Source organism: Ambystoma mexicanum, chromosome 11, assembly GCF_040938575.1.
Source record: "Ambystoma mexicanum isolate Mex_15411 chromosome 11, UKY_AmexF1_1, whole genome shotgun sequence".
Lineage (NCBI taxonomy): Eukaryota > Metazoa > Chordata > Amphibia > Caudata > Ambystomatidae > Ambystoma > Ambystoma mexicanum.
In genome coordinates, this window is record NC_090934.1 from 757,284,174 (window position 1) to 757,311,755 (window position 27,582).

The window sequence follows — 27,582 nt, forward strand, 5'->3', positions numbered from 1 at the left end:
GCGCTATGGAGACGAACTGTTGATCTGTTTTCCTTAATGGTCTGGTCTTGTCTACGTAGTAGAGGACCGCTCTCCTCACATCTAGTGTGTGGAGTTTCACCTCAGCAGAGCTTTTGGGTTCTTGGAAGAAAACTGGTAGCTCAATAGACTGGTTAACATGGAATTTGGAAATGAACTTAGGTGAGAACCTAGGGTGAGTGGGTCAAACCAGTTTGTCCTTATGTATAGTAAAAAAAGGATCCTGCACTGACAGAGCTTGAATTTCACTGACCCTTCTTATGGAGGTGATTTATACTTGTGAAAATAGATGTATTTATTTTTCTGAAATCTTAAAATCTACATCCGAATTGTGGGTATAAACTATGTGCACACTTGCACGACTTCTGCAAATTCAGTCTTCTGTGCTATCAGAGCTTCAGCATTCGCTTCAAATGTGGACTGCGAGATGGATGTAACTGCTCACCCCGACAAGCATGAACCGGCGCAAATTAACTTTACTGCTGCCATTTTCTTGTTTCTCTCTTTTTTTAAGAACTCCTTTGAGTGTTCAAGAGTATGCACAAGATCGACATCTCATTTATAGATTATTTGCAATAGATTGCACATTAAAGCGTGAAGTGTTTTATACTGTTAGGGAATGTCTTGGTGCTTTAAAGTTGACTGGGTATCACTGTTTTCTGTATTGCTGTTTTCTATCTGTTTGAAGCATCTTTGTGAAATGAACACTAGGTCAATATGGCACTCGTGTTTGTTGCTAGAACCAGTATGTAGTACCAGTCCTTTGTCTGTTTTTGACAACGTGTAATCATGCACCTCGACAACTCATTGTTTATAAGGAAATGCTTGCTAATTACCATGTAATAGCAGCTTGACGAAGCTGCAGCAGGGGTGGAACACATGGCGGTTTTGCTCTAGGAGTTCTTGTTAACTTTGCAGTGGTTTTGTCATTGAATATAACAAGAATCTATTAAACCCTTTACATGCTTTTAAGGATCAGTGGAGTGTTGTGAGTTTGTGAGTTATTTTTCGTTTGGACTTGTAAGTACACCTTGCGTTGTCTGGAAGAAATTAGTTATCATGTATATATGGGATACATTACTCACCGTAATCGTATTTCTGATGCGTGTATCTGCTTAGATTCACATGGTGTGCATAGGCCGACATCTAGTGGAAGATGCAGAGTATTACAGTTTGTTTTTCGAAACTCGAAAAGGGACGTCGAACAGGGCCTGCAAGTAATACTATCCCTAGTGTGGCGCCCCCTGTACCCATGATCCCTCACGCATGTGGGACCCTCAGATTGTATTTTCTCTGACATGAGGTAGCATGAGGAGTAGTGTGAGTACAGAGTATCCAAGCAGATAAGATAGATAAGACTACAAGCATCCATGCGCCTTCTCTCAGAGGGGAGGAAGGGCGGGCGCGTGTGAATCTAAGCAGATACAAGCATCAGAAATACGATTACAGTGAGTAATGTATCCCTTCGGGTTGTGGAATCTGTTTAAAACACATGCTGTGCATAGATTAGCGAGCAGTGTTAGAAGAAGGAGGAGGGATGTGAGAAGGGTCATGAGCGAACAAATGTCTTAAAACCGCTTGTCCCACTTGTGTATCTGTCTTGGAATGAGTGTCAATGCAGTAGTGCTGAGTAAAGGTGTGAATAGAGCTCCATGTAGCTGCTTTGCAAATACTGTCCAGAGGTACATTTGCAATGAAAGCCAGAGTGGCTTCAGTACCTCTTGTAGAGTGGGCCCTTGGCGTAAAAGGCAGTGTTTTATCTGAAAGGGAATAGCACAGTTGGATACATCTGACTATCCAACTAGAGATGGCATTTTTAGAGATGCGATCTCCTTCCCTGCCTGGCGCTATGGAGACGAACTGTTGATCTGTTTTCCTTAATGGTCTGGTCTTGTCTACGTAGTAGAGGACCGCTCTCCTCACATCTAGTGTGTGGAGTTTCACCTCAGCAGAGCTTTTGGGTTCTTGGAAGAAAACTGGTAGCTCAATAGACTGGTTAACATGGAATTTGGAAATGAACTTAGGTGAGAACCTAGGGTGAGTGGGTCAAACCAGTTTGTCCTTATGTATAGTAAAAAAAGGATCCTGCACTGACAGAGCTTGAATTTCACTGACCCTTCTTATGGAGGTGATGGCTACTAAGAAGGCAGTTTTATAACTCAGGTGTTTCAGACTAGATTTGTGCATGGGCTCAAAGGGAGGTCCCATGAGCTTAGCAAGTACCACATTAAGGTCCCAACCTGATGGTGGGTTAGAAATTGGAGGGTGGAGTCTCTTTACCCCTTCCATACATGCTTTGACGACTGGCACCTTTCACCATGACTCCTTGTTCTGGGAAGTGGTGTAGGCTGATAAAGCTGCCAGGTGTACTTTTAGTGAGTTAAACACTAGCCCTGCATCCAGTAGGTGGAGCATATAGGTGACCACATTAGAAGGAGTACAATCAACGGGGCTGATGTGCTTATTCTGGCACCAAATTACAAATCGTTTCCATTTATCATAGTACCAGTGCCTCGTGTTCGGTTTTCTTGACTCTTTCAAGATATCCATAGATCTCTGAGGTAAATTGAGATGTCCGAACTCTATGACTTCAGGAGCCATGCTGCCAAGTTCATCGAGTTGGGCTGAGGATGCACTGTTAGCACATCATGCTGGGAGAGTAGGTTGTACCGGCACAGGAGTTTGATGGGTTCGCACACCGCCAGTTTGCGTAGGTGTGGATACCATGGTTGTCTCGCCCACATAGGAGCAACCAGAATGAGCGTCATCGGTTCCCTGTGGATCTTGTTCACCACTTTCCTCATCAGAGGGGTTGGTGGAAAAGCGTAGGCAAATATCCCTGACCAACTCATCCATAGGGTGTTCCCCTTGGAACCTGGCTGGGGGAACCTGGATGCGAAGTTTGGTCATTGCCTGTTTTCACTTGTGACGAATAGGTCTATAGTGGGGAAACCCCACTGAGAGAAGAGGTCTCCTACGGCCTCTTCGTGTAGTCACACTCGTGTTCCTCTGGGAGGGGATCTCTGCTCAGAACATCTGCTAGCGAGTTGAGTTCTCCTGGAACATGTTGGGATGACAGGTAAATCTTCCGTTTGAGTGCCCACCGCCAAATTTTCTGGGCAAGCTTGGACAGATTAGGAGAACGAGTGCCCTCTTGTTTGTTTAAGTAAAACATTGCAGTCGTGCTGTCTGTTAGAATGGACTGACTGGGTGGATAGGAGGGGTTTGAATGCCCGAAGCGCTCTGAAGACTGACAGAAGTTCTAGCAGATTAATGTGGTTCTGAGCCACTGTGTGAGACCAGAGACCCTGAGCTGTATGGTGAAGGTAGTGAGCTCCCCACCCTGCCAGGGAGGCGTCTGTTGTGACAATGGCCTGTATCTCTGGATCGTAAAAGGGTTTCACCTTCATAAGATTCTCTCTTGTCCACCAGCGGAGACTCTGTACTAGTGTTGGTCCCACTGACCACTTGCTTGAGACCACTGTTTCACCAACCATTCCTGCATGGGCCGCATGCGCAGGGGCGCGTGGGGAACCAGGTAAATGCAAGATGTCATCATGCCTAGCATTATGCCTAGAAAACGCATAGCTTTGCGCACCCTTATTTGGCGACCGGCCTGATATTGAGGAATTTGCAGCAACACATTTTGAATTCTTTCCTCTGATGGAAAGGCTAACCCCTCTTGGGTATTTAGGACAGCTCCTAAGGACTGTTTTGAGGTGCTTGGCACCAGGCTTGACTTTTTCTCATTGATTGAGAAGCCCAATTGGAAGAGGAGGTAGATTGTTCTTTGGATGTTTAGTCTGCAAATTAGAGGAGACTCCCCTGTAATGAGCCAGTTGTCCAGATAAAGGTACACTGGGATTGCCTCCCTGTGTAGGTGCGCTGCCACCACCGCCAGCACTTTGGTGAATACCCTTGGAGCTGAGGCTATTCCGAAGGGCAACACCTTGAATTGGTAGTGCTGGTTGTTTATCTTGAAACACAAGAATCTTCTGTACGCTGGGAACATTGAAATATGAAAATAAGCATCTTTCATATCCAATGTTACCATGCAATCCCCCTTTTTTAGTAGAGGGATTACCTCTTTTAGTATAGTCATGCAGATTTTTTGTGGCTTGACATACTTGTTTGCAGGGCGCAAATCTAATACTGGGCACATTGTCAGATCTTCTTTTGGCACAAGGAAGTAGGTTGAATAAATACCCCCGTTTACCTGGTTGACCGGGATGACTTCTATGGTGTCCTTTGCTAGTAGAATGGCGATCTCCTCGAGGAGGATCTTCTGATGTTCCAGCGAGTGTACTCTCTGTCACGGAGGATGGTCGTGGGGGCGCCCTAGCAACTCTATGCAGTATCCTCCGGACACTGTGGACATCACCCATCTGTCCGAAGTGATCCCCTCCCATGCGTGGTGAAGGTGGAAATGCGCACCCCTAATGTGGATGCATAGGAGGGGACCTGAAGTGGAACGTCACTGCTTGTTGGGTGGTGTACCACCTCTGGCGGGGCTGCCTCCACCCCTAGTGCGACCCTTGCGTTGCCCTCTGGGGTAGCCCTGTGAGGATTGGGATTGATTGTTACCCCATGAGGTTCCCTGATGTTGGTAATAGTTTGAACCCCTTTGGAACTTTGGCCCTGAAAGCGGTGAAAATTGTTGTTACCCCTTTGTCCAGAGGGTTTATTGGTGAGTTGGCCAAGAGATTTTAGGGTCTCGTACTCATCCTTTGACATCTTTAAAGCTTCCTCCACTGCCTTGCCGAATAGTACATTCGGCTCCACAGGCATATCTATCAGGGATGCTTGGGTTTCAGGTTTGAACCCTGACTGCCAAGCATGACGCTTTATGACAGTGCCTTGGGCGATTAACCTCCCAGCATTATCTGCTGCATCAAAGTTTGTTTTTAGCATGCAGCCTGATACAGACCTTCCATCTGCTGCCAGCCGAGCCAACTGGCTCTTTAAGGGTTCGGGTGCGGAGGATACTAAAGCAGATACCTCCTCCCACTGATGGCAATTGTAGCTTGCCAAAAGGGTGGCACTGTTGGCAATTCCTGCCTGATAGGCTGAAGTAGGGGCAACCTTTCTACCCAGGGCATATAGTCGTTTACTTTCTTTATCAGGAGGTGCTTCCGAACAAGCAAGCGGTGTACCTGCCCTCTTTCTGGTGGTTGGTACGACCAGGGAATCAGGCTTTAATTGGCCCCTAATGCACAGGGGATTGGAGGGTGTGGCACGGAACAATTTCTCGACTTGCGGATTAACCGCTCGAGTGAGATTTTGGGTTTGCAGCAAGGGATCAATTTTGCACTGGATGGATTTTAACAGAGGGATAGCCTGAGTAATTTCTTTCTTGTCTCCTAGGATTTCTTCAGCAAAATCCATGTCTTCTTGGACACCCTGTGTGTCGATATGAAAATGGACAGCTGCCTTAGCCAGTACCTCATTGAGGAGGGGTTGGTTATCTACAGACGAGTCATGCACCGGGGGTCTTTAGGAACCGGGGAGTCAATGTCGTAGGCTTCAACCTCATCCACGTCATCCCCATAATAAGAGTCACCCACCTGGTCATCAACCAATTGAGGTTCTGTTTCATCACAATATGAATCAGGGTGGTAAGGTTCAACCACAAAGGGGTCTGTGACCAAGCCCTGAAACGGGGCGACAGAGTGGAGTTTCTTAGCAGGGGGCTGAGAGGACACAGGTGTTGCCTTGGACCCCGAAGGAGCAGAGTTAGGAGGGGTGTTGGAGTAACTATGAAAGTAATTAGGGTCCTATTCATAAAAATCAGCCATGAATGACATCCTTTTCATGACCCTATCAAGTTCTACTGAGCTCTATTGTTTAGAGCTAGGAATAACAACAGGTTCTGGTTCCTCATCAGTGCCCATATCCTCAGCAGTGGGAGGAATGAGTTTACTTTTAGTAGGATCTGAGACCTTGGACTTCCCTGTTGATTTAGGGGCTTTATGCTTCTCTTTATGAACATGGGGACCTGAAGATTTTTTTTTATGTTGTTTATCCACTTTCCCATGAGTAGAGGAGTGTTTCCCAGTGTTGTTAGGGGCCTCCGAGAGGTTTGACGCCTTGTGTCGAGTTTTGGAGGTGGGATTCGAAGAAGGACGTCGGATCTCGGGTGTACGGTCAGACGCCTCGCGTCTAGCCTGTGGAGGGTAGAGTGTCAGAATAGTCATCTTACGATCGGGCCTTGGGGACTATTGAACGTGCAACACCTTTATCAACCGAAGACAGTTGGGCTTTGTCATGAGGCAAATGCGAATGGGAACGCCCAGAGTACAAAGATTCGTTGGACCGCTCTCTTGGTATCATCCGGTGCTGATCGCTCGGGTGTTGTCCCCAGTGGCTGCCGGCCAGTCCTTGGGGGTCGGGGGCCTGCGCGCGGGTGTCCGAAGTCACCCCTTTGCCCTCGCCATCTGATTCGGCGGCGTTGCTGCCATCGCTGAAAGTCCCCTCACGCCATGGCCTCTAGTTGCCTGGCGTAGTGGGCCCAGCGTTTAGTTGAGCGGTCCTTAAGGTTTTCGGCTTGAAGAGCTTGCAAGCTCATCAGGTAGCCTCCAGATGGTCTCGTTGGAGAAACAGATTGCATGTATTGTGCTTATACACCCAGGGAAACTTCCTATTACACTTAGGGCAGAATTTGAATGGAATACTCTCCATATGTTACAAAATGGCAGCGGGCGTGTATATGTAAGAAAAGGTGGGAAAGAAGCCTGTATGACCACCCCCCACCCTCTCTACTGTAAAGGGCCAAGGCCAGAGGCCTTCCAAGGCCCGGAGTCCGTCGTGGCAGTCCTCAACAGCTGACTTCCTCGATCTTCACCGGTGTCGATCTTTGCCGTACGGTGGAAGTGAAAGGGGAAGTATTAACGGTAATTGTTAACTATAAATGGCTAAGCGCCGAAGGAACTCCGCAACATTTGTCGGACTAGTATGGCAGAAAAAAACAATCTGAGGGTCCTACACGCGTGAGGGATCATGGGTACAGGGGACGTCACACTAGGGATAGTATTACTGGCACGCCCTGTCCGACGTCCCTTTTCGAGTTTAAAAAAACAAACTGTAATACTCTGCAGCTTCCACTAGATGTCGGACTATGCACAGCATGTGATCTAAGCAGATTCCACAAGCCTCAGAAATATATATATATATATATCAGTCAACTTGCTGCATGGTGCCAACACCCAGATCCGGCTTCATTTGGATGACCATCTGAATGCAGCAAGTTGACTGATGGATGTGCACAATCAATTAAAAGTGAACAGAATTGAAGGAAATCGTGGCACCTCGAGGGGCATTTAACTACGGCGACACATATATATGGCCATTGTGATTAGGGCGCTGCTCCCCGCCCCTGCATTCATAGGAAAAGATTTGCCACTAAAAGTCAACTCCGCTTCAACCATGGGACCAGATACATTGGGGTTATTTTAGATTGGGTAATTTCCCCTGCTCTTCAAGATTTCCCATTTCTTTATGGTCTCAGAACACACAACAATTAGTTATTGTAACCCAGAGTACTTTGGTTTTGTATAGCCTTCCATGTATGGGCTACAGAAGCAGCAACCTGCAGCAGCACATTTGTTGATAGTAAGAGTCCAGAGACATGACCATGCCTCACTAGCTGCCCCGTCTCCAGGACAGAAGCATATCATCTTGCAAGCCCTATCACCAGCTGCCCCGTCTCCGGGACAGAAGCATATCATCTTGCAAGCCCTATCACCAGCTGCCCCGTCTCCGGGACAGAAGCATATCATCTTGCAAGCCCTATCACCAGCTGCTCCGTCTCCGGGACAGAAGCATATCATCTTGCAAGCCCTATCACCAGCTGCTCCGTCTCTGGGACAGAAGCATATCATTTTACAAGCCCTATCACCAGCTGCTCCGTCTACGGGACAGAAGCACATCATCTTGCAAGCCCTATCACCAGCTGCCCCGTCTCCAGGACAGTCACCGGCTGCCTCGTCTCCAGGACAGAAGCATATTATCTTGCAAGCCCTATGTCTGGTCCATAAGACTGTACATTCACAGCACCTGCTGTTTTAAATGTGAAATTGGCCCTACTCGCCGCCATGAACAATACATTCCTCTAGCTCCCCGATCTCAAGGACGTTTTCATTCTAGGTGGCAAAACTGTGGCACAACTTGTCGCCAGAAATCCATAGAATCCCAGACAGCTATTTCTCAGCGCCAGATTGCCTTACCGGCAGGGCGCAAGTCGATGGACCACGCAGGTGGACAGCGTCCGGATACCTTTTTGAAAGGGGGGACACCGTCCCTCCTTTTGATAATTACACGGCAATGTAATAATAAAAACTGTTCTCTTGGCAAATGCTTATTTGGTCGGTGCACTTTCTCAGTTATTACAGACAATTTGAATGGAATTTGCATATTTCGTTTTGGGATGGGTTCATTTACTGTGACGTCACTTACCTATTTGTGTGTTAGAGTCCGCCCACTTTTTTTTCAGGACTTGAGCCCTGTCTACTGCTTTATATTTGCAAATAAATAGAAAGAGAAAAGGTGACATAAATAAAATATACAATTGTATATGATCGGCCTCTATTTCAGGGGTCAAGTCCTAAAAATGTAAGTGTGGCACTCATCAACAAACGCAATGGGAGGTGACATCGCCAGAAATTAGCATAGCAAGGTGAAATATGCACGTTTCATTAAATTGGCCTTGCATAACCACACAAATTGCCTAGGACGAATGGTATTTGACTTCATTAAAATCAACACACGCACAAAACCAAGAGAGGATATTTTCTTCTAATAGTGTTTTTGAAAACGTTAAAAGGTGTACATGTTTTAAAGTCCAAGAACCAATACAATGTTTTATCTGGAACTGTCAGTACCGAAATGGAACATTTCATCTTTAATTGTTTGCTATTTTTCATCAGGTTATAGTGCAGTGGTGAAGTGTCCGGCCTACAAACCTGATGACTGCAGTTTTATCCCTGTGGTCGGTTTTAATTCATAAATTCGTAGAGGATATTCAATGTTTCTCATTTTAGCCGGGGGGGACTGAGTGCACCCTCTGAATAAGTGGGTGAACTCCGTCCCCCTGCGCGTACCCTCGACTTGAGCCCTGCTCTATTTCAAAAGCAAAGTAGTAATCCAGAGGGAAGCATGAGTAGAAAATTAGGGTAATTAACTGGTTTAAATGAAGGCGTTCATTGATTTCCCAGAAAGGGTTCCCTGGAGTGACGATGAGCCCTGTTTGATGGGAAAGCATTGGGTAAGTCTGTGGAGCTTTCTGCTCTTCCAGTTTCCCACTGGAACCAACCAGTTCAGGATTTCCCCATAGCAATGATTCAGAATGACTTCAGGGTCAGGTGTGTTTGAATACATGAGAGCCTGGTGAATCCGCAAAGTTCCTCCAATGGCAGCGAGAGCTCCAGTCTTACCCAACGTGGGAGCAAGCTTCTGCTCTAGAGTTTCATGGGACATTCCTATTTGTGGAATGAGGCCTAAAGAGTCGCAGGCAGTGTGTCTACTGCATACATTGAATCTCTGGCATACTGCACGGAGAGATTTGAGACATGCAGTGTTTAACAGGAGGAGATGCTGTAGACATGTGCCTTTTTGCACGAAGATACAATTATGTATGTTAAAAAGATTTGCAGGGACCCCGATGTAAATCTTATGCACCTGCATAAGCATTTTCATTACTCTATAAAGACAGTAGAGTTTAAAGAGGGTGTTCAACCACCTCAGATCTTGAAAACCCACTTTCCTTCCTTACTAGTGATAGATGTTAGTAACCTGATATTGTGTTCACATGCTACTCTATATTGTCCAATTATGATTCTGATGTATGGTGATAAAATTTTAACTTTTGAGAAATCGAAACAATCTTGTACTTGATTTAACAAAAGTTGGTGGTACGGGAACGGGAGATTTCATTGCGGTCGAATTCATCAAATTCAAATTGATTGAATTTATTTAGACAAATTTGGCCACTAATTTATGTGGGAGGTGGGTATCCATCAAAATAAAGATAGGTGGAGGTCAGGAGGGATGCAGGGGGTCTCCCCCCACATATATTTGTGGCCAGATGTAAAAAAGGAATTCAACCAAATCGAAATCGACAAAAGCAATTCAAAGAGATCACATAGAACGGGTGGTACTACAGGGCATGCTACCACCTACCTCCAAATTTACTCAGGCAGGAGATTTTTCAAGCAGTTTAGAAGCCCTACTAGTAGCAAACAGAAGCATATGCATTTAGTGAAATGTCACATGAAATTCAAAGATATTATTGGGCAAGAGAAACCTACGTTGGGCCATCGGTGATGAGAGCCAGAATGTGGCTCAGGTCCATGGTGTAGGTCTCCAGGTGTGGGTAGGGCAGGCTCCAGGGCTCGCCCTTTTCCAGTTTTTCTTTGTTGTCATAGACAAAGGGAATCCCCTCTTTCATCTCTACGATGTAATTCAGGTTGCTGTGCTCGTCTTCAAGATTATACGGGTCCCGTCCATCAGTGGGAGGAGGGTGAAAATCTGGGGGGCGCACAGGTTATTATTATTAGCAGATTCAAATTTAAGCCACGAATAAAATAAATATTTAAAAAATCAGTAGTAATCATCAAATGGGTCCAAAACATGACAAGGCATGTGTTAAACGTCCCACTGTCTGTAGCCCTACCAAGTATCCGTGTCTCGACCTTCAAGGGCAGGTCTCATTCGTTCTTTCGACCAATTTATTCAGATTTCAAAAGCAATACATCAATTGTCGATATAACATCACAATGGCAAATACCATTGAAAGCAAAAACAGTAAGTACAATTATATAATACATTCATTCAGAGACCATAGACTACCTCCCCGAGGCTCCTAGGATACCTCTTCTAATGCCAGGTGTGCGGTAGTGTATAGCACTGTGCATTGTTGGTTACTCTTTGTCAAAGAGCCCATAGAAAGGATGACCTATGGATTTCAAGGGTGCGCTGGGAATCTGAAAAGCCGCATGACTCGGCATGCCAAAAGGAAAGAATGCCAGCTGTGTTACCCTTGCTCACCAGAAAGGAAGCTAAGGCGGCACACCCTAGCCCATGGGCTGCAGCATGCCAGGGCATGACCTCAGCCAGCAAGACTGAGGAGTTCAGAATGTGCTGCGTGACGTGTGCAGGTAGATCCCGTGCTGCACTGTCACAGGGAGAGGTAGACAGCGACCGGCCATTGCGGACAGCCCTGCCTGCTGTGACAGCGCACATCCTCCTTCAGACTCTGCTACCAAACACGTCCTTTAGGCTCTCACAAAGTGCACCTTTCTATTGGACTCACTGGACATGTTATGCAGATGGTACAGTGCCTCAGCTTGCAAAGTGCCATAGACTTCTTCATCAGCTGGTGCTCAGAGTGAAATCACACCGTGGACAGTTCCTTCTCAAAAGGGAAAATAAAGGTTGAACTATGGGAGGAAGTGCAAGTAGCATTACATTTAAGGTTTAGCACCTCTGCAGCGAAGCAGAATTAGCATGGGGGCAATCACCACCTAAAGGGCAAATAGCGTGGAAACTAGGGGTGGAAATGGCCTTAAAAAATCCCAAATTGGCAATAAAGATCGGTTCGATGTGATTTTGCCGAAAACGAATTTGTCTATTTTTTTCTTTTTTCTTTAATACCCTTTGGCTGCAGATATATGGCGGGGGGAGACCAGGTGCAGCCCTCTTCACTACCCCTTACCTTTATTACCTTTACTCACCACCCCAAATATATTTGCAGCCAAATTAGTTTAATAAAATGCGACAAATTCTAATTCGACTAATGCTCTTGCGGCAAAAACTCTGTATCCCTTCAGATCGTGATCCCATTTGGCAACAGGCAAGAAAGAGAATTTCAAAGAAAAACATTGTTTTTGGCACAGGGATATTTAAGGAGGTTGGAAGTAAGAAGAAAGAGGGGAAAATCAAAGCTTGTTGTGCTGGTGATTGTCATTTAGATCATTTGGTTAGTGCACCGGTGAAGCATAGTGGAGTGGTCGCACCAGAGACGGAAAAAAAGTCCTTTTACTCACAATTCCCTATTAATGTTCCCAGATCCCTACTCTGGAAGAGGTGTGGGACGAGTGTGTTGTCAATGCATGACGTTCAATTGAGTAATATCTACAGGCAACCACGCAAAGGCGTAGACAGGGTAGGGCCTGAGTGGGCGAGTCCCACCCAAAATATGTAAATGCCCTCTTAGCAGTGCTCTGTGGGTATTTACAGATGTTAATGTCACTGCAGTGGGCCCAACTACATTAGTTTCAGGTCCCACCTGTTAGACAATGCTGGCTGGCTACGCCTCTGCAACCGTGTGTGTTTAACAATCCCGGCACATGTCTTACGTCACTGAGGTGAGACTGGCACGAGTCGCAGGCACGCCCGGCAGGTGGTTATTTGCTTTGATGAGCCCCTGTCATAACCAGTGACTGCAAAGGCACCACTCTGTGACATTGGACGACAGAATCCCTGCGGGAGATTTAGCATCAAACACACACATAAGTAAGCACCCCTGCACCCACGTATGTTTCACTGCGTCGTCGTGGAATCCTGGCTAAGACTGGGACAGATTGCCATCTGGCAAGGGTGTAAAGCCCAGGCTTTTTTTATTTGTATTAATTAGTAGCCTTCCCTCAGCCCAAGTTACCACAAAAGGCAAAGGAGGTATATCTCTTAACTGGGCCCGTTTTACCCTTATGATTGTGTTGGCTCTTGGCTCTTGGTTTTGTAGCAGGGTGAGGGCTGAGTGGGCATTTTAGCCTCTGCCCATCATGGTTCTTCTGTAGGGCAGAATCTAATTTGTTACAAAAGCTGTGCGTGCAAATGCAAGGTCAGATTAGGATGTACAGCCATTTATACTCTGTTGACAGATTATGCCCCTCGCTGCCCCCTCGCCACCAGACTGATATCTGCTGCCCAGTCTCTATTGATATATCGTCTACTTGCGAGGCAGATATCTTGCAACAATGAATGTAAACGGGGCTCATTTTCAAATATGCTCTAATAGCAAAATCACAGTTACCCATTTTCTGTTCCTTGCAATTGTGTACTGAAACTATTGCTAAATATATGCATATTTACTGTTATCCCTTTTTTACTTCCGATATTTGTTTGTCCTCCTCTCTGTATATTCTTGAAGATTACCTTTTGTACCACAGGCAATCACCTTCTTTTCCCTATGATTAGGATTGGTTATTTATAACGCGCTTAATACCTGGAGGTTTCTAAGCGCGGACCCAGGCATGGAACCTGTGTTGCTCAGCGTCATCTTGCTTCCAAGGCGAGCGTGTTGCCCTTGAGCTATCCTCCCGAGATTATCAACACACCCTGCGCTCGCAATTTACCAACCATGTGTTCCTTGCTCCTATATCGATGCGCTCAACATGTTTGTTTTGTGAGGTATTGCCTTGAAGACATTGTTGAAATGTAAGGCTTCTGAACACAATCCACTGGGTGTACAGCCTTGTGATACGCAGGTGTGGGTTTCCTACCCTCTAAGGCATATTACATGCAGACATTCACCCTTCAACTCTGAATGATATTGGATCCAAAGACTTCCTCACACAGTGTTCAATAGCTAAGCACTGGATGGAGAAGTAACTGCAGCGTAACTTTGAGGGTGCAAAGATTGCATGAGGAAAACAACCAACCTGGAAAGACTTCGTCCTCCACTCTCCAGCTGTCATTGTTCATGGTGGACAGATACCGGGCCGTGGTCCTTGGGAAGCGATGGTAGGCCAGGCGCGAGTACTTCTCTCGGATGAGCAGAGCCTTCGCCAGGCCGATGGCCGCCTGCTCGTAGTCATCCACTGTCACCTGCAAGAAGACGCAATCATGCAAAGTTAGGGAGAATAATCCCAGTTGTTGATTGTAAGTCTCAGACTGAAGGTTGTGCAGACCCATTCATTGCTACAACGTACCAGTGGCAGGGCTCAGATAGCCCAGTTCTTGTGCTCGCTAAATTAAGATTGAAACTAGCACACCGCTGCATCTACAGTGTTGCCCCCATGTACTTAAACAACAGCATCTATCAGAAACACTAGTTGTGCGCTCTCTGCTCTTCCAAAAGCACGGCTCTTGTCACTCCACCATTCAAAAAGGCTAGAGCTGGTGGTGTAAGCTTTGCTCACACCGCCTCCTCACTCTGGAACTCTTTACCCCACGCATCAGTGATGAAACCTCCCATACTACCTTGAAGAAGTTGGTGAAAACCTGGCTCGTCAATAAATATGAATAATTACACTTTTCACCTTTTATCTGCATTCCCCTTCTCCTACCATGCCTGTCCCACCTGGCCGTTACTTTTTTCTTAACCTGACTACCCTGTACAAACGCTGGGATACCCTTGGGTTTGGGCGTTACAAAAATGTTATAAATAAATAAAATAAATAATTAAATGCTTGGATACGGTCACTGGGTGATACAGATGAATGCCCAAGGTTTCACTGCACGTCTCTTTGGGAATATGCTTAAACTTGACTAACTCCTGAGATAAATCTTGGCTCATATATGCTGGACTACAGCTCTACCAACATTCCGACGAAGTGTTATCATCAATAACCAATAATCCTTTCAAGCACACTCCCCACCACCAACACCCACAGAGAGGCGAGTGTAGGCACACTCGATGCTGGAGCCTGGCTGTCTTTGCTGCTAGGCAAGCTTTATGTTCCATGCAATAATGTTCCTATGAAAAAGTCGTCGGGTTCTGGCGACTTTTTGCTGGCTATCAAAATTCTTTCCCCAAATATTCTAGGATGGGTATAATTATATATTATAACCTCCAGTCCTAGAATATTTGGGGAAAGTGTTTGATAGTCTGGAGGGTGCAACATTAATGCATTTTTTTAAAAAGTCACCAACCTGATGACTTTATTCATGGGGACATTATTACCTGATCCCCAAGGTTTATGTTCTTTTTTCAGATCACAAGCAGCCAGTGCGTGTCAACGCCATGGACATTTGCAACTCACGTGATGTTTATTTTATCAGTTTCCCTCTCTCGCGAGACTATGAAGACGTGATACGGAAATGTACCAGTGCACTGTCGCAGTTCACAATGAGAGCAGACCAACTAAAAGGGAAGGAGAGCTTTCGACCTGTTGAGACTTTTCAGGTATGCGCATATCATGACTGCATGCATGTGTTGTATCTATTGAGATGGTGTGTTGCAGAGTAGTCAGATGTGCACTGTTGCACATTTGCCACGGTGCCAGGTCTGCGCGGTCACAAAGGAGCAACGCGCAGCAGCACAGCCTTCAGGAATGGAGGGTACCCACCTTGCCAGTGATGTAGGGGAGGGTTGGCGAAGGTGGACCTTGGGAATCCTGCTCTTTGGGCAGGAGACCGAGAGGCACCTTTCGCTATTATTAGGGTGCTCTGTGCAATAAGGTTATGTGACCCCAAGGGTGGAACCTGGTCCTAACTGGCTACATTTTCAAACAGTATTTCATACATTTCAAAGTGCATTTCACACTGAAAGCCTACTTTTTTCATTGTGATGCAAAATCCTAATACGCTGGAGAGTCTATGGGGCGGATTGTGAGTTTGGGATATTTTCCCACAGGATTTCCGCATGCGGTAATGACCGTCTCCTTGCATGTGCAGCCTCTCTGGGAATCTACCTCCTTTTAGCAGTACCGCAGGTGCAGCGGCCAGGGATGCGGATCCACTTTAAATCCGCATGCAGCGCTCTAAACTTTATTTATTTTCCTCCGTTGCCATCCATATTTTGGAAATGGATTGTGTACGGAAGCGGGTGATGCTACTGTTGGGCAATGTGTCAAGAAAGTGCGGAGAAGTGTCCTTTGTGACCCTTCTGTGCATTATATTGGCAAATTCGATGAGAAGGAGGGCAACTAAGAGGCTGTCTTCCCCATACCCACCACGCCCACCCCCGGGGGGACGACCTGCGGCTTTTTGTCCACAAGCACACCCCTTAACGTCATTTGAATAAACGTTACCTTTTCAAAAGTGGGTTAAAATTTGAGGTATGACTCTACACTCCTTGGAGTACACGTGACTTTTAATTGAGGGTTGGTAAAAACAGGCGATATTTGAGAAACAACCTATTTTTAAACTGGTGTCGGAACTCACGAGGGTCTATAGGAGCCCCCGCATTTTCCATGAGGAACTGCTGCTGTTTCTTGTCTTCCTTCCACCTGTTTATGGTTCATACTTAGCGCCTGTCCTGGGCCCCCATTCGCCTGCATGACATCACCTCCTGTCTGTCTCGGTTCATTATATTATTTCTTCATAAAAACACCAGAAGGACCAGCAGGATGAAAACGGGTTCAAATAACCAGATTCCCCCTTTGAGCCGAAAGGGGAGTATTTCATCTTGTATGCTCACTGCCCTATCAAGAGTCTTGTATGAACGTAATCTCATGAAATGTCTGCCTTGTGTCACCCGACATGCAGTTACGATATTGCAAATGCCTGCGTGTCGTAGTGGCCGATCAGCGTGACCCGGCAGTGTTGGTCATCATTCCTTCCGGGTAAAAACATTGCACCTGCTTCAGCAATTCCACCAACGTGCAGGCTGACGAGACACTCTCAACGTCATTCTAATTGCGATCATTGAGCTAAGAGGCATGTCATTTACAGAGCAATAAACGTTTAACAGCCGATAGCCAAAGAAAGGTAACATCGCCTAGGAGCCCCATTACAGTAACATTGCGCTGGTGCAAGAAAACAATTTCACGGTGTGAGCTCTCAGGCAAACATTGACCTATTGCAAAAAACATATTCTTTCAATGCATTTCTGTAGCACAGCCAAGTTTGAACTCGTGATCAGAAGTGGTAAGGATTACCATTAGGGTAAAAATGGCCCTGGCACAATAGTTTTTTGAAAGAAAACGTATTTGCACAAGGGCAATTTTGCCCTTGTGCTAATATAGTGCAAAATTGCCTTTGCACCAGTGCAAAGTTACTGTGATTATGCCCGAAAAGTGACATTTGTTTGGGAGCTGTTCGCCAGCACGGGCATCTCCTCTACACACGCTGGCTCCACAAGAGCTTTGCCAGAGCTGATCAGTCAGTGGTGTTATGTAAAGAACTTTTCTCAAGGTCAGAGTGTACTTGCCACTTCACCGCGGGTTAAACCAAGTGAGGTTTTCCCATTAGTAATAATTGGGACTAAGTCCCAAAGTCACTTTGAGGATAGTTCCTACTGCTTTAGTTTCCTACTTGTGATGCAAATGATCTTAATTCCATTAAATATTAACACAAGTGCTAGCACTCCTCAGGGCGATCGGACTGCAATAAGTTACTCATGCAAAAGTAAAACAGCGCACGCCAAACAGCCCTTCAACTCGTACTTGTTCCTGAATGTGAAAATGTACCTGGGACCGGGGCCCAGCACATCTGGGCAATTGCGATTTGCCGGCAGGGTGCCGGCTGATTCGTCTCATCAGCCTACTTCATTCATGGCCAAAAAGCTGGATCCTTCCCTAGGCTCATGCAAGATGGAGGCAGCTGGCCCACATTAGTTTACTTCATTGGGGGTGCCTAAAATGCACGCCTCGAGGACACCCAAGATTTCCAAACTCTGATTGGGCCTCAGCAATGCACTGCTCTTGGTTGCCATGCACATCAATGACCCGGAGAGTCCAGATACAAGAGGAACAGCTCCGGGCCATCTGGATCAGATGGCAGCAGCAGGACATCCTTCATCTGAAGAACGTCTACGATTGGAGGGTTTACCAATCAATAGTCCATGAGCACTCTCACTTTAGAGCAAACCTTGTGAATGGTGCTATCCTGGGTATACCGCCGCCATCTAGCTGAATGCCTCAGATGTATTTGTATAACATACATGTGGCCATGTGTTTCTGCATGGAGATTGTAGGAACAACTGGAGATGGATGGCCTACAATAGTCCTACCACCCAGGACAATTGAGCTCTCTTCCATCTGGGGTAATCTGAAAAGCTGAGTTCTCTAGAACACAGGCCCTTATCAGTGTGGGGAAATCCCGAAGATTGATCCTAAATGCGCAAACTACTATTCATGCATCGGGGGAATTCTTGCCTTCACAAGGAATTGTTTACAAGCTCCTATTGCACACATTGCTTATTTCATCTGGAAAAACCCACAATAATTCTACGACACCTGCAGAGATCACAGTGAAATGAATGTCAGTTTGAGGAACTCTTTATTATTAGCACCTGGGGAGAGCATCTGGCCAATCAGGTGGCTGGGATCGAGCATGGAACCATCAGTGACCGCCCGCATTCTCTGTGCCACCTACTCGCTACCCCTGGTTATACGTAAAACATTTTCTCAACCCCTGGCCCTGTCATCCCATTGTCCTGTCCTCCCATTTATCATCCCCCCACCTCCCTCATGTCCTGCACAGAATCACATTCCCACCTGACATATCTCCTCTCGCCCGCCTCTAGCCGCACTCCTTCCCAAAGGCCGCCATTGAACTAGAAAAGGCACTTAGTTCCTTTACTATTTTCCATGGAAGCCATCTTGATCATAGTTTTTAAAGGAAATTGGGCATGCGCAATACACACGGGGACCCTTTGCCGTACAGAAGTATTGTATGCCATGATAAGAACACCAACGGCAGCCCTGGGATACTTATAGCGATAACCACGCATTCAGGGCCAGACAGGACAATAAGGCCCTGAGCCCTGGCTTCAATCAGGCTTCCTTAGACTCGAGCTGGCGGGCTGTTACCAGCCCTGGCCATCCACTATACGCTTGGGTGCTATATCTATTGTAGAATAGCAAACTACATGAAGATCTAAAGCAGCAACAAACATACATCATCCTAGCAATGAGATCATTACATGCCATCTACTGGTTAATAGAAGGCGTCATCAGCCTGCTAATATAGGCTGTGCTTTTGACATCTTGCTGATATCCTTTGTTGTCTGCCTTCTCTACTCTTTGGGGAGTCATCTTTTTTGAGGTGTATGCTGATGCTGTATGATGCCAGAGACCTGTTAGGCTGCTTTTCTTTTTCATTTGTTGGGGTGAACCTTCTCGTATGGAAAAGGTTCTTTCGTGGCAAATGATACTCAATATGTCAGATATTTTCACATGTACACATTTAAAGGTACTGTTTTGTCCTGTGATCTCCTGGAAATGGCTACTCAGGGCAAAGGTTGTAGGAATCACCTGCTAATATGCACACATCACTCATCCAGAATTGAGGAATATTAAGCATTAGCCCAGGACTTATGCCTCCAGTGGCTCTACTGGAGCATGCTGGGAAATCACGAATGACACCTCTAGCTAACAACAATGAATATGCGAGCCCATGCAGACACAGTGCACATTGCACAAGAAGATAAATGGCTCACAACACACAGGCACTGTTTCTGCCACCACAATTTGGAATAGAGTATTGTGCTAAAAATTCCTTCCCTCCCCCCACCCTTCCATCCTGCCCATGGTACTAATTTGGGGTTTTGGTGCCAATCAGCATTTCCTGTACCAGCACATCAGATAAAGCTGAGAAAAATTTGGAAGTTGTAAAAATCAATTTGTTCGATTAAAAACAACAATAACAATTTTGAAAAAATAAAAAAATAAAGCAGATTTTAACCCAATTTGGGAGGCTGAAAATGCCAGTCAATATTTTGGCCAATGAACATTCTGAATGCTTTTGTCTCTGTTATTGGCTGGAATACCAGAGATGCCGGCCAATCATGGCCCATCTGGATCCCCCACTTCACTCCAGAAAGAAATGATGTGGATATTATAGAATGCCGCTGCACCTATAAAAGAATCGCGGTATTGAGGAAGCATCTGTCAACACTGCTCCATCTGTGAAAATGTGCATTGAAGTGGATGATCTTGTTTGTCAATAAATGAAAATACAGATACTTACACCTGCACAGTAGTCTCCTGTGATGGTCACTCTCTGAAACTCTGGGACTTCGTTCACCGGCAAGGCTGCGTCTACTGTATCAAGTGCATCTGGAATTGCAGCTGGAGCTGCAGACTCGGGAGACCTAATTGGAGAGACGGAAGGAGCCTTCCATTCATGAATCGGACTCTGCAGCAATAGCGACTGGGAGCGAATCATCTTGAAGCTTTTCTTCCTGCGATTCAATTGGATAGAAAGGCAAACATCAATATTGTAAATTACAAAAAGATGTGGAATCCAAGCATTGCACATAACATAAAGGGGCATGTGGGTCACATCTTAAACGAGAAACAAAGGGCTCCTGATAGGTCAGCTGCATTGTGATATTGTGGTATGTATATTTTCATTCTAGAATGTTCTGCTAGTGATTCTCTCTTTGTTTTTTTGTGGATTCCACACATCTGTTTAGATTTTGCAGAGCTACACATAATCTCCTCTTTCTAGTTTAACAATGAGACTTAACATTTTCCTGGATCAGCAAAGGGATGGTGGATTCTGTGCATGATTGGCAGGTGGGCTGGTCAACTGGTGGTCCACTCTGCCTCAGGCAAGCCCGAACTTCCAAAGGGGAAACCTTAAGATCATTCTTAGACAGAGCTGTTAATAGTCTGCAACCCTTGTCCTACAATTGCCTAACTATCTCCATGGTACATGGCACAATGCCAACCCACAGCGGATCCACACCTGGTGATCTGCTTGGCGCAAAGTACATTTGATCAACAATGAAGATATGTCCTACCACATTCCCCAGGTGAAAATGTAACTTTGGGGGAGTTTTCGAACTCTTTCATCTGCAATTACCTACCATCAGACTTAAATCTATCATATAGTCTAGACACTCAGCTCCACAGCCAACGTCCCAGGCACTCTGGTCAAACTGCCTCGAACAATCACAGTTTTTACATGCTATGCCTTGTTGTTCAATGCTGTGTTCTGGTCATCTTTGGTGGACCTTGTTTTGCCCTTGCATGCCTTGTTACACTACGGAGGACTATTTTATGAATTTCTAGGCTATATCATGCTATGTCGGGTTGCACTATATGAGGGGACAAACTCGCTGACTGCAATTTGCAGTCAGTTGGCCAAGGCCTCCCCTCCGACTCTCCTCTGATACCTCACTGATATTCCAAGCCACCATAGTGCAGATGCTCACACGCCATACACTTGCAGCTGATACAGCCAACCCTGCACCGCATCGCAGCCACATAGATTTCAACTGCGCATTAACATCAGACAAGTAATGGCAAGGAACAGCCTGATATATCTGCTGATATATGATATGCTATTCTGCATGCAATGTTATGTTAATGGGCATAAAAATTCAAATGTTTATCTGTCTGTGATGTTTTATTCGGTACCATTTATTTAAGCGTGTCAGACTACAGTTATTTTTATTCCAAAACCGTGCATGCTGGACCACCCAGACAGTCAATTTCACCACAACGTCATACCAATGGCAGACGTGTACTCTACAATGATATGTAACATAACACATACCTTGTTCAAATGAATATGACTGCCTTAACCCCACTCTTCCATGACATGTTTGGGAAAACATTAATATTGGGAGAGCATATATGTCTTCGGGCAGCTGATCGAATGCTTGCCACCAATCCAGCATCTGTGGCCTTTGTGATATAAATAGCACATAATATAAAAATGGGAATCCAAAACAGCAACTGTGCAAAATACTGTTTCTTTGAATTGTTAAACAGAACCCTAATACAACACGTCCTAACAATTGGCGACTAATCAGGCCTCGCTCTAATGCCATTTGAAAGGTGTCGGAGAAGGTTAACAGTCAGTGGAAGACATGACGAAATGACTAAAGCATTCTGTCACTCGCCCTCCCCCCTCCTCCAGCCAAAAAGGGTTCAGACAAATCCTCCGATGGGTCTGGCTCATCGTTAATGCGAGAACATGTACTGAGGCCATCTACTTTGGAGTGTTGAGGTCCAGGCTTAGGCAGTATGTCCAAATGGGATCTCGGTGGAGATATGACCCAACGACAACGCTTTGGATTCTTCTCAACTGCGTCCCAGTTTCTTTCTCTCGCTAATGCAGGCAAATGGGCTGATCCACCCCTCCAATTCCAGATTCACATGAGTCTGATTTATGAGTTCCTGTCCATAGCCTGGCACCTCTTGAACGGAGACTCTCTGCTTGGCAGGCAAAGGTCCTGTTTAATTTCTGTAGAATCTGCATGTCTACCATTATGATGTGGGGTCCCCTGTCAGAGATGACTTTATGGGGGAACCACAACTGAGAGAATATTCCTATCTCCTCACAAGACCACCCAACTACAGAGAGTATAATTAAAGGGGGTTTATTTCCCCACTTGACATAGCAGAGACATGGCAGGTCTGACAGGAGCGCACTGATTCCTTCATTTTTACTGCACTATTGGGACAGTAAAAATGAGCTGACAAGCTGTCAGAGGTCCCAGTGACATTGAAGTGACCAGCCAAAGGAATGTACAGAGCCAAATCTGATAGGAACCTCCTTTGGCATAGGCGAATAGCCAATCTTTGGCTAACTCTTTCTGAGAATTCTTGGACTCACTGTTTTGGTACAGGCTATGGCTCTTGCCTGTGCCGACTCCTTTGACCAGAGTGGGACAATTCCTCTGTTCTTGGCAAGAGTCAGCCTGATTTGGGCCTCCAGCTGAGGACAGCTCCCTCAGTTTCATCTGGCCCCTTTGGTCCCAAGTTACTGTGCCCTCCATCCCAGATTCCTTTTCTACACCAGTTGGCAAACCTGAGATCACTGAATCCTGTGCTGCCACAGTAGGCGCATCAGTGGCCACTGGTTCCTCTCCAACAAGAACAGGTGCTTTAGTAGGCTTGCAATCTGGGCTAGGTGCTACCGGGATGACCAGTGTCTGGCACTGTCCAGCAGAAATAGCCTCAGGGCTTGGGCCTCAATGGCTTCTTCTCTTGCTGCTTGCAGAGTTCTCACGCTAGTGACTGCTGCTACTATGTCTGCATTAGGAAGCTCATACCCTAATAGACACCTCATTGCAATTGAGTCTTCAACTGCAATGCGGCACATGGAGGTTTTATCGCTCTCGATAAACTCTACCATTGCCGGGGTGCATTGGATGAGGTCATCAAACCCTCTGATATGGTGATCCTAGCCTTCTATGTACTGCCCAGCTTGCTCCCATTGTCGCTTGACAGATGTAACACTAGCAGCTGTGTCAAACAAGGCAGGAGTCTTTTACACATTTATGAATGCATGATACAAACAGTACGACATTCATTCATCGACAGTGTTTTCTTAATGTATTTTTTGCCAAATTGTTTTTTGAGAAAACGAATAGAAAAATATGGGGGGTTGTGAATAAAGGTATATAAGGTGTGGGGAGGGAGTTGGGGATAGTGCAAAATAAATAGGGGAGGATGAATTTGGGAGTAATCCTGGAAAAAGAAATGCTTGATGAGTTTTAAAAAAAAAAGAATTTTGGTGAAAAACCCATTGAAAAAATACTATCGATGAATAAACATAGAACCAATACAAACGTATCTGAGTATTTGTGGGAACTGCGGCCTCTTCTGGTGACCCATTACCATTAGAGGGACAAGGACAAATTCACACACTTGCTGGCCTAGTGGGACTTCATCTGCTAGAATCCCCACAATGGCTACGGCCTCTGCCATGAGACCAGCATTAATGATGGCTGCTTGGGTTTGCAGTTACAGGTTGGATCTCCCTTTCTATGGGGTAGATATCTACACAGAAAACATCCAGTGTTAGGGGGCACCATCACTCTATTTTTCTGTGGAAGATGACCTGCCATTTAATGGGCATTTCCCTTTTTAATGGGCATTTCCCTTCAGATTTCTGAGGGCCTTTCTTAGGAGAAAGGTGAGAGACTTGTCCTCTCCTTCCTTGTTTTAAGATTTGCTAGAAGTCTTGTCTTCTGATTTGTTTGTGCTCGCTTGAGCCTTCTTCTGGATGTGAGTACTCACATATCAGCAGAACTTTGCAAGCTCCCTAGGGTATGTGTTATTCTTGTCCACTAAATGCTGGTGAAACTCAGCTTCACAATTTTTGGCAATATGCTTGCATGTAACCAAATTATACGTTCTCTCAAACGTGTCAACTTGGTTACCAGTCACCAACCCACTCAAATACTTCAAAAGCAAACATGTAAATGCCTCAAAGGTTTGATTGTCCATTTTGGTCAGTTCTACGTATTGCTCTGGGATCTTGCAAAACTTCACAAGGATGGTGGCCTTTATTTTTTAATAAATGGGACCTCTCCTCAGGAGCTAACTGAACGATGACATCAGTGGCCTGTGTCGGTAAGTGACTAATTAGGGCTGCACCCCACAGTCGTTCTACCTCCCGGAGCTGGCACACTACAGTCTTAAAACCAATCACAGATGCCCCCTTCAGATGACTGAAGTAAGTAGGTGGATATGGCGCTTGGACTTCTTTTGGGTGCTACCGTTTGAAACAGTCCCCTCCTGCCTGAGGCCTGTTTACAGGCCTCCCTTTGTTCCTCGAGTTCTAACTTGCATAGACTCACTTGATCCTTCTGTTTCTGACTCTCCTCCTTTTGCTTCTGTTCTCCCAGTGCCACCCTCCTTTCCGCTAGGAGCTTTCTGGTAGCCAGCCCAACCCCAGTGAGACAGCCCTGGGACCTGGATGAGACCTGGGACCAAAATGAAGGTTGGGGCACAGCCGAGACTTGGGTTCTTTGGGACACGACGCTAACAGCAATTTGGAAAGAATGGATGCAAAAGCTATTGCTGTTCCCATCCACTACCATGCCCCCCCACTACAATGGGTACCTGTCTTGGGTGCACACAAACACTACTGACCCCATGGGTCTCCACCGCTCAAATGTTTGGAGGCTTTTCAGCATTTCAGGTTTGTGTACCTTACTGCCACTATGGAAGTCCCTTCCTGACATAGATTAACAGCACTGGACTTCAGGTCCTTCACGAATCCATGTTGAGTTGTGTTGTGAGAAGAACAAATCAATAAATCACCGGGCAGTCTTTCTAACATTTGCTGCTCAGTCTTTTATTTTGGCTGATTAAGCTGTACGCGCAGTCTGTACCAGATCCAACTGCTGGCCACCTGTGTGACAAAATGACTATGCCCCCGGAGGAGTACAGCAACGAATAGTAAATAAAACCCACACTCAGCCCCACACTACTACTAAACCAGCAATGATCCCAACCATAAAGGTGTAACAGGCATAGCCGGCAGTCAAACCTCCCTCGTCTCTTAGGGTAGTGTAGGCCGAGGGCCGCCACATCCTTTAGGAAAGGTTTGATATAGTACAGAAGAATACCAAAGATCAAAAGTATTATTGTATCAAAATAAAATAATGTCTAACCAAGTTTCTATAAATACAGGGTACTTTATATTTACTAACTATAAAAACCAACTAATCAAAAAACTCGAACCCACCGCTTTAAAGAAAAACACAGAGAATGCAGACTTTGCAAAAAAAGGGGCACTCTGGGTTTGAGGACAGCGATGAACAGGCAATGATTTCAGCAGCAAATCTCAATGTTACTGAAGATGTATTCAAAAAGGTCGAGAATGGGGTCTTACAAGTCACAAAAGTAGAGAGCGGGCCATGGGAACAGACAGAGACAGACAAATATCTTTCAATGTTTGTCTTTGGGCTAAACAGCATTGAGCTAGGCTTCTACGTGCTTATCTGCCAATCGAGTCAGTAACGAGACAAGTAGTCTATGGCTTCCAGTGGGTCGGGTCAACACTGATATGAGTCGAATTGATGGCAACCAGCAGTTAAAGTCGGTGTTGAAACCGGTCAAGATGATTGCTTCCAGTGGATCGTGTTGTGCCCAGACGGGTGAGTTGATGGCTTCCCCTGGGTCGAGTTGTTGCTGCAATGGATCAAAGATGGATCAAATGCGGTAAGTGTTAAAAATAGCTCCAGTTGCATGCAGTGTCTCGAAAAAAGCACCTTGAGACAGTAGAGTCAACTCGAAGATGGGCGGAAGCTAGAAAAAAGGGTCCATGGCTGGTGCTTGACTTCTACGTTCTAGGGGACCCGGCCCAGGGTTTCCAGAGACAAAATAGGTCATTTCCTCTGTGTTTCTGAACATTTTGGTAAGTAGAGAGCACTTGGAGGGTTTTGTTACCTCCATTGGGCAGGTTCCTGGGGACCAGTGGTCTCAGCTGCAGTAGGTCATGTCCAGCCAGCAGTCACCCCAAACATTCACTTCAGATGTTTAGGGAGAAGAGCTACCCTGTTCCTTGGAGATCTTGGTCTTCACCTCTATGGCAGAGGACTTTTGAGCAGAATACACTCTCAACCAGGTTCCAGATGCATCCTTCATCAACTGCCCTATGATTAATCAACTGGTGGGAGGGTCTTCCCTGCCCCCATTACATAGGCAAAAGACTATAGTGGATTGATCCCCTTCTAGTCTTCTGTAAGGGGTCCAATCATGACTCTTGTTTCAGATTCTTCTTGCCTGGTGATTTCATGACCAGAATGCATTGTCTACGGGAAATAGGGGGATAGGAAGTTTGACATCAAAAGGAAAATCCAAGAGTATGAAAGCTCTCTCTAACTTGAAAGTTCTTTCGTTCTTTCCTGAGCTACTCTACTCCAACCTCTTAATTGCTCTGCCTACATCAAAAGGTCTGTTTTAATAAACAATGTTGTGTAACATCCCCAGGCCTGCTATTGCCTGCTGTTTGAAGCACTAGCCCTCTCCCTGTTCCCTGAGGACAGTTCCTGCCATCCTGGGAGGTGATAAACCTTTCCCTGGGAAGACAAGGCTTTTGCTAGGACCAAGCCCAAATTGTTTTTTTTGGGTGAAACTCAGCCCCTGGTGTAGAATACACAGTAGCCCTTGACCAGTAATGTAACAAGTAATTCAAGCTGACATCAAATGTCCTTTAGTCTCGGGAGGATAGCTCAGCAGCAACATGCTCACCTTGGAAGGAAGACGACACGGAGCAACACAGGTTCGATCCCCTTGGTCCGCGCTTAGAAACCTCTGGGTATTAAGCATGTCATAAATAACCTATCATATCATATTATAAATAGTTTTTGGCCAATATAATTATTGAGTCCCGGAGATTACGATGTCATAACCAAACTGTGGGTTTAGATTTGACACCTGCCACCATATGCAGGGGGCCCCAATTATATCATTTATTTAGGCTCAGGATTGCCCACAGTTAAATGGCAAATCCTGACTACTGAACTTGTGGTCCCAACAGTTGCTTGCAGGAACGCACATGTCACTTTATACCTTCCATATTACCAAACCATGATACAGCTGCTGACAGGTGTCACTAGACATCTGTGCACTATGATTTTCTAGCATGTAGCATTATGATGGGGGGATCTGATTAATAGACCTCATTTTCAGAGACAAAGCTACCCACATCCTTGTATTATTAAACATAAAGCTTAGGCTAGTCTAGCCCTCACAGATGGCCTTTTGTCAAACATGGCATCAGGCACGTTCAAATTCTATAGGGTCACAGCAACCTGGCTCAGTTTTAGACTGCCAGGTATTGCCAGAATTGCAACTAAGAGGAAGATTTCCAAACGGCCTCAGCTGGCTACATCTTTTGACAGGTCACATTTCGTATGCAACTATTCGTGTTCACTCATGTCAAATTCTAGTAGACCAGTTGGCTTCTACTGGAGCATGTTTTGGCAAA

At 45.7% G+C, this 27,582-nt stretch overlaps 1 protein-coding gene across 3 annotated transcripts in view; it reads right to left on the reverse strand.

Moving 5' to 3' along the window:
• The window catches only part of AMPD3 (adenosine monophosphate deaminase 3), a 144,482-nt gene that overhangs the window by 62,698 nt on the left and 54,202 nt on the right, over positions 1-27,582 (reverse strand). For all 3 annotated transcript variants that reach the window (XM_069623659.1, XM_069623657.1, XM_069623658.1), the window contains exons 3-5: positions 19,870-20,083; positions 13,674-13,839; positions 10,320-10,539 (exon numbers count right to left, since the gene is read on the reverse strand). In XM_069623659.1, coding sequence (XP_069479760.1) covers positions 10,320-10,539; positions 13,674-13,839; positions 19,870-20,083 — 600 coding nt within the window. The remainder of the gene's footprint in view (positions 1-10,319; positions 10,540-13,673; positions 13,840-19,869; positions 20,084-27,582) is intronic.